The 7,877-nt window shown below is 31.4% G+C and overlaps 2 protein-coding genes across 2 annotated transcripts; both read right to left on the bottom strand.

Annotated features, from left to right (window-relative positions):
* Positions 1–4,042: 4,042 nt before the first annotated feature.
* LOC145010665 (protein FAR1-RELATED SEQUENCE 6-like) lies at positions 4,043–5,089 on the bottom strand. Its single transcript, XM_078969180.1, has 2 exons — positions 4,817–5,089; positions 4,043–4,654 (listed from the first exon to the last, which is right to left on the bottom strand). The coding sequence occupies exons 1-2, from the start codon at positions 5,087–5,089 to the stop codon at positions 4,043–4,045; spliced, it is 885 nt and encodes a 294-aa protein (XP_078825306.1).
* A 132-nt stretch (positions 5,090–5,221) lies between these two features.
* LOC145010669 (protein FAR1-RELATED SEQUENCE 5-like) lies at positions 5,222–7,288 on the bottom strand. Its single transcript, XM_078969183.1, has 4 exons — positions 7,132–7,288; positions 5,893–6,724; positions 5,651–5,783; positions 5,222–5,386 (listed from the first exon to the last, which is right to left on the bottom strand). Exons 1-4 carry the CDS (start codon positions 7,286–7,288, stop codon positions 5,222–5,224), a joined length of 1,287 nt encoding a protein of 428 aa, XP_078825309.1.
* Between the last annotated feature and the right edge of the window lie 589 nt (positions 7,289–7,877).

Below are 7,877 nucleotides of genomic sequence, written 5' to 3' on the forward strand. Positions count from 1 at the left end.
TGACACGATAACTGTTTGGAGAAAACAATTCGAAGATGAAGATAATATTAGACCAAGGGCAGTTCAACAAGTTATTATGCAGCCAACACATGCGGATTTAATGTTTAAAGTAAACATCTTTGTCCTGTTGTGTAATACACTAGGTCAGTCGATGAGCATGGGCACATGTGACCTGTCGATGTTATCAAAAGTGACGAAAGATCTGGATCTAAGTGACATTGATTGGTGTGGATATGTTTTTGATTGCCTTAAGGAGACAAAAAGTGCATGGAATCCAAACAGCAAAAAAGGATTCTATGTTGGGCCAATTATATTACTACTGGTAAGATTTGTTTTAAATTAAACTGTCATTCAATATTTGTAGCCTTATGTGTGCAGATTCATTAAAGTGTATTTAATTAATACATTTTTTATTTGTCTTTGTTGTAGTTGCTATACGTAGAAAGTGTTCGATGTGATTCAGTGAAGATTGTACGATGCAGACCAGCAATATGTTGTTGGAGTGTTGATAAACTACGTGAGCAAGAAAGAGTAGAGTGTAGGACAATTGGTCTGGGTATGGGTGAATTGCAAGATCCATTTCAATTCGTCAATGAAGCATCAGGAACTGGTAATGTAGGGCAAGAAAACGTTCATGTAATGTTTTGTTGTATTGAACAATGCATATGAAATTTATTATTTGTTTATTTGGTATAGTATAAATTAATTACATTCATAAATTATTGACAGGGAAATGATGCAGGAGATGTAAGGTGTAAGGTAGTAATATTATATAATCATAACTAAATAATAAGTTATTAGTACAACAACTAATATTATGTTGCTTTTCGTAGGGAAATCATGGAGATGATATTTTTAGTGGAAGTAGGGAAAGTGTTGAGGTAGTTAACTACCTATTCACATTTAAATAATGAGTTTCTACAGTATTAATTAATACTAACTGACATATTAATATTTTTATTTGGTTTGTAACATAATTCTATTGTGGTGACCTAATTAGACAACTGTTTCAACAATAAAGGAGATGTACGACATGATATTGCAGCAAAAGAAAGTGTTGGAAGACAAAATAAATGATGCTGTCAAGAAATATCCTGATAATCAGTTGGTCAAAGAATGGAAAAACAAAGTAAATGATTTGTTTACTGAAGTTTCTGCATCAGAGGAACCAGAACAATCTCAATGGTGGTATGATAACGAGGCTGAAATTGAACGTACGCTGATTCTAGCTACAACTAACAAACAGTTTGACAACTCCCCGATAGCAAAATGTAGTATTCAAATGTCACAGGAATATGCAGATTTTGCGAATAGATCTGGAACAAAATCTTTTAAGAATACACCACCATCTAAAATGGAAATGCCAATTCCTTTTTCTGTAGTACCATTCAACAAAGATGAACATTGGGTTAGTAGAAGAGGGTACAGGCCTCGCATGAAATCCGAATATCTGAAATCTCCTTACGTTATACGGGCTGTTGATATCATCAAAGGAGTTCCACGGCAGGAAAAACGTGTAGCAGAATGGATATTCTCTCTCCAGGGAGATCCAAAGTAAGTTGCATTTAAAATATTTTTAAAATTACTTAATTTTATTGTTTGCTTATTAAAAATAGTATTAATTGTTCACGTCTATTGCAGTGATATAGTTTTCCACACTCTGGATGGGTTTTCTGCTCAGAGGTTTCATATGGAAAGTTTCTTTCCAACATGTGAACTATTTGGCCATGTCATTGATTGTTGGAGTCAAGTGTTGAATCTTGATGAAAGTAAGCGTGCACCTGAATCGCCCCTGAGAGTTTATTGCAAGACAAACGTGACGGTATAAGTTAATATTGTTCAATGTTGATTATATTATTTTTTAAATACAAACATATAAAAAAGTTAATGAGTTTTTAAATTTCGATCACAGAATTCGTATCTAGAAAGTGGTTTAACAGAAAGTCAACGTAAAGATAAATTCATTGACATTTTTGGTGCTTTCTATTGAAGATATGGACGCAAGCCTACGTTTTGTTGGACTGGTAAGAGATATATCTCCACAGTTTACTTACATGTGTATTTATCATTGATCAAATATGAATATTAAATAAAGTGAATACAATTGTAATTAATAAACGTTGTAGCTTTTCCTACCAATCATCCGTTCCTTCCACATTTTCCTTTTTGTGATCAATCTACAACAACCAGAGTTTGTAATCGTTGACAACAGCAAAGTTGATGATCCTGATGGTGAGAGATATGGTCAGTTGCCCCAAATCATTGTAAGTGATTAATAAAAATTACTTTACATACTTAATAAAATTTAATATGTGTTGACAATGTTTTTTTACATTTTCAGAAAGAGTACATAGTTGATTACTTAAAATCTCAGAATCATCCAAAAGCTGAGATGTTTTCACATGTGATGCCACATAGACTGGAAATGCCTTGGAGAACAATAAACAACAGCATTGATTGTGGTGTGTTTACGATGCGTCACATGGAAACATATATGAGTGGAGGTATGAATGAGTTTAAAGCTGGATTCAAGAACGAGTCTTCTGCACAAGATGATCAACTTGTTAAACTGAGGATAAAGTATTTATACAAAATCCTCACTCATGAATATAATGTGCAAAAGGATTATGTGCTGCAAAAGGTTGATGAATTCCACAAGATTCCTTCAAAACAACGTTCTCAAATGTTGGCCATTGCAAAGGAAGAAATTCACAGGAGATTGGATGTTTTAAGTTAGTTGTTTTAAAAAAGTTATTTTAGTTATGACTTTAATGGTTTCTTTTGGATGGATTAAAAACAATGCTTTTGTATGCTAAGGATGTTAACTTGGGTTGCTGAACGTACAATACTTACTTTTGGTTTGCTAATTTTAGTAATGGACTAGTGATATTTTAGTATTTATATTTTTACATTAACATTTGAATAATTAATTTATCTTAGAAAATGATGATTAACATTGATGGTATAGTTTTACTGTATATTCAGTAATGATTCTAACTAACAAAAATTTGTCAATATGCTATTTTACTATGAAAAAACAATCAAAATTTTTAATAGTTAAAGTGAACATATCTATATTATATAATGATTGTTGGTGGGTTTATATCTTAAAGTATGTTGTTATTTAAATATTGAATAATAACATAAACACTTACTTGAAGTATTCCTAACATATTATACTTTACTTCAACCTACATACATACTTTTGGTTTGCTAATTTTAGTAATGGACTAGTGATATTTTAGTATTTATATTTTTACATTAACATTTGAATAATTAAGTTATCTTAGAAAATGATGATTAACATTGATGGTATAGTTTTACTGTATATTCAGTAATGATTCTAACCAACAAACATTTGTTAATATGCTATTTTACTATGAACATACAATCATAATTTTTAATAGTTAAAGTGAACATATCTATATTATATAATGATTGTTGGTGGGTTTATATCTTAAATTGAACACTTACTTGAAGTATTCCTAACATATTATACTTTAAAGGCAAATTGTTTTATCTTAAACAGAATAGTATTTAACAATGTTCATATCATGTTATTCATTATTGACTATAATTAAGGGTTTAAAGTCAACCATGGTTAAACTTATGACTAGAATTTACCCAAACGCAAACATAAATCAATATATGATGTATAGCTATTTTAAAAGTTAATCGTACAAACATTTGTTATTAAGATATACTACTAACAGCATACAATAAACTATGAATATTGCTTGGATTGTATATGACTATAGTATATAATGATTGATGGTTTTATAATTTCAAGAAAGCACAAGTATATCTATTGTAAGTGCGAACTGTTTTAATCTAATAAAAGAGGTTTAAATACCAAATATTGTCATTAATCTGTTAACATTACCAAATTTGGCATTGCTATTATTCATCTATGAATAAAATAAAAATGTTAAAAGTAATGAAAGTGGTTTAAGATAACATAACCTACTAAATCATAGAAACATATTCTTATTCATAAGTGTAATAGAAAAGTAAAATCTATTGGGAAAATGACTGGGCAATTTTAAGCTACTTTTGACTCTCGTGCAAGTCTTACTTTGCAAGTCCTCCAATTAGGGTTAACATATTGATTGCAACCTGTGCACATTCTGGTTTTTTTCTTTGCAGTTGCAACGGCTTTCTCAATAGCACTAACCATTCTTTTCTTAGTTCCACTACCTTTGGTACGTATAGATGCAGGTGGTTGGATATTTATTTCATCAGGAATGCTGCGTATTCCAAGCATCCGAATAATTTCTTCTTCATCGTTATCAGATGATGTTTGGTTGGGACTGGCAAACTCCATTGCTGCCTGCTTCAACGTATGTGTTTTTTCAACAAACTCCAACAATTTCTCTTTGCTTCTTTTGAAATGATCCAAACAGTATTCAATATTGCTGTATGCCTCTGTTAAAAGTTTAAAGGTGTCATCTTCTATTTCCATGGCAACATGTTTCATGGCAAACAAATGGCTGGAAATTGCATCCCTTCTCCATCTTCTTAGAATATACTGCTCTGGAATCTCTTCAATATGGTTGTTTTTCAATACAGCAAAAATATGACGACACAAAATGCCAGTACGTATGAAGTGATTGCATGAACATTTAACTTCTTTTTCAGGCAACTTTAGTTCAACCTACATTGTATAATAAAAATAATGTATGTTAGTAACTGATTGAAATAACATATTAGTTGGTGGTTATTTCATAATAATGAAAAAAATATATGTAATTTAAAAATAATTATATAATATACTTGTATGATGACTAATGAAAAGCATTTAAACGATGAATATAACCTTGCATTTTATCTTCAACTGTTTGCTCGTATCCGTTTGTGTAATCATAACAACTTGCCACCCATCAATCTTTTCAACACTGTCGATAGAACAATACCAGGCTGCTTTAAATATTTCCTTTTTGACCTCATAGAAATTTTTTTTTGTGTAAACCGCAGCTGCATGTTCTAGTAAGCCACTTGGAAGCGTCATTTCATGCTTTGCATTTTTTGTATCATGTTCTAGTTTCTGTTGAGCATTTCGTTGCTTTCTAATTGCGGTGTCGTAGTTCATCATGAAATAGATAAACAAATTACCAGAGTTAAAGTATTTATTAAAAAATGAGTTCACGCTTTCAGACCTTGAAGTAGTTTTCATCAGACCGTGTAGTGGCATGTCTTTAAAATAGGCTGGAATCCAAAGTTTTCAATCCCTGTACATGTCTTTGAACCATCTTTTGTCCTGTAGTTTGAATTTTCTCATAAGCAGTTTCCACCTTGATTCAAACACTTCAGGCTCGATATAGACATTCCAAACAAGCTTTGTAAAACGCTTGCGAAAATCAGTGTTTTTCAAAAAATCGGCTGAAACCTAAAAAAAATAGAAATTTATTAGATTAACTATGAATAAACAATATGTATGCTAATCGTTATTAAAAATATGTAAAACTGTATAAATCATTGTTGAATAAAACATGTTTCGTGTTAACTTAGGCCAAAATATACACACCTTGGCTTATAGTTTTTTCATAATGTGCCACATACATAAACGATGATTAGAATTAGGAAATATTGCTTCAACGGCCTGTAGAATTGCTGGATCTTGGTCTGTTAACACTAATTGAGGGTGTTTTACATGTGCTTTCAAAAAACCTTCGAGCAACCAACGATAAGATTCTATTGACTCGTTGCTTAACAAACCTGCCCCAATGTTTATTGGACGTTTGTGGTTATCAATGGCTGTAAACGGCACAAAAATCATTCCATACCTGTATCAAAAAGGTAATTAAAAACAGATTCAATATTGATTACGAAGTCAAAAAAACATCAATATTCATACTTAAATAAAAAAAATGTGTAATGAGTATAAGAGCATACTTATTTGTTCGGAATGTAGCATCAAATGATATCACATCTCCAAACTCCTTGTAATATAACTTATCGGTTTCATCCGCCCAAAACATTGCATTTAACACACTATCAACACATTTATACTCAAATGTGTAATTATGAAACTCATCTTTCCTCATGTTCATTTTGTCAACAACCAGCTGTGCATCCTTGTCACCTATAATGTTTCCCACCTTCCTTCTGAAATTTTTATAATCAATTGCTTCAGGGCCAACGTTTTCATAACCTCCTTGCAAACTAGCTTGTAACTTGTGTGCCTTTGTTGCACCAATGTTAGATGTTGAAGAACGCACTATAAACTCCTTGTCTTTATAACTAAGTCGTCGTGGACGTTTGGAATACCGTCTTTCTTCTTTAGTCTCTAGGGGGTGGTTGTGATTCTCTTCAAACTCATATATTTTACACGCATTAGTTTGCATATGTAACCTTTCAAACTTTATCAATGCCTTGCAGTCCGTGATTTTGAAGTTTGAGTTTCGTTTATTCCTTCCATTCCCCTCAGGATCCAAAGTGTCAGTTGATCTGTTAGGTATTTTACCCATTTTGTTGCACACTACATACCTTTTTTTAATGGTTTTGTCACCAAACCTCGTTACTGTATTTAACCTGACACCAAAACCTGCTTTATCTGCATATAATTTATACATTTCAACCGCCTCCTCTAATGATTGATATATAGCATTTACATCTGGCATAAAATCTTTAGGAACAATAGGTTTCCACAACTTGGTTTTCCCACCAGGCGAGTCAACAACATTACTATTGAATGATTCCTCTTCAGAATCAGTTTGATTTGTACCTGTTTTTTAAGACAACAAAAAACAATAATGCGACATGCAAAACCTGATATAAATTTCTATGAATTACGTATACATAAAGTAAAGAACTTTATAATCATAATAAACGTCTGTGAAACAGTAACCAGAGTTGAATTGTTTACATATTTGAGTCGTATTAACGCATAATCACCAATGATTATCAAACTTAATCAACATTGTATTAAACTTAAGAAAAAATCACCAACGAGGGACTCCAGTACAACGATATGTGATATAAACCATCATTACGTAATTAATACATGCAACGTATATGACTAATCATATACAAATATGTACTCCGGTCTTATTCAACATATACAAAAATTCAATAACTATTGAAAAACACGATCTGTAATTACAAGATATTGATTACGATTTCATTATTTACCTTCACTAGCATAATCAGAAATTTGATTTCTTCCGTCGAATTGATCATCAGACTTATAGAAATCGTCGTCGTCATATTCATTACAGTTGACGTCTTCTTCGCCATATTGATCATCATCTTCTGTATCATCGCTACTGTAATCAAAACAGTCCGACATCGATATTGATTTGAATCACGAATGTTATACTGCGTTGTTATCTTTAAACGTAAATGATTAACAATATACAAACGACTGAAATTCCGATTGCTATACTCGAAATCGTCCCTGGAAATCGTATCTTCAATTCAATATCTCATTGAACGATAACTATGGAATATCCCTTAATTATAGGAAAATATTAATGGATAATATATTGATTATTAATTGTATTATATTAATTAAAAAATAGATTAAATACAAATTTACTTAAATACCCTAATAAAATGATTGGCTGATAATTGTTCTCACGTTCTCAACCTTTTAGGCGTTCTCATTTGATCCTACTCCTATATATATATATATATATATATATATATATATATATATATATATATATATATATATATATATATATATATATATATATATATATATATATATATATATTGTAACGCCCCGATCCTCATGTATTAATTAATTAAGAATTTATGAATAAAGCTCTACTCGACGAGTAGCAGCGGGGTGAGAACGCGTGTTTAGTGACCTACTTGGCGAGTCCATTATTGGGACTCGGCGAGTAGGAGCTGGCAGATGAAACCCTAAATCC

This window comes from Lactuca saligna, chromosome 1 (assembly GCF_052625555.1).
Source record: "Lactuca saligna cultivar CGN05327 chromosome 1, ASM5262555v1, whole genome shotgun sequence".
NCBI classification, from domain to species: Eukaryota; Viridiplantae; Streptophyta; class Magnoliopsida; order Asterales; family Asteraceae; genus Lactuca; species Lactuca saligna.

Bases quoted from the DNA above. Each gene is read 5' to 3' on its own strand.
- LOC145010665 (XM_078969180.1), bottom strand. From the start codon at position 5,089: ATGAACTACGACACCGCAATTAGAAAGCAACGAAATGCTCAACAGAAA. The intron at 4,655-4,816 runs GTTATATTCATC...TATACAATGTAG, and splicing joins AGTTGAAGATAAAATGCAAG to GTTGAACTAAAGTTGCCTGA.
- LOC145010669 (XM_078969183.1), bottom strand. From the start codon at position 7,288: ATGTCGGACTGTTTTGATTACAGTAGCGATGATACAGAAGATGATGAT. The intron at 5,784-5,892 runs GTATGCTCTTAT...TTTTTGATACAG, and splicing joins GCTACATTCCGAACAAATAA to GTATGGAATGATTTTTGTGC. The intron at 5,387-5,650 runs GTAAAACACCCT...TATTTTTTTTAG, and splicing joins AAGGTTTTTTGAAAGCACAT to GTTTCAGCCGATTTTTTGAA.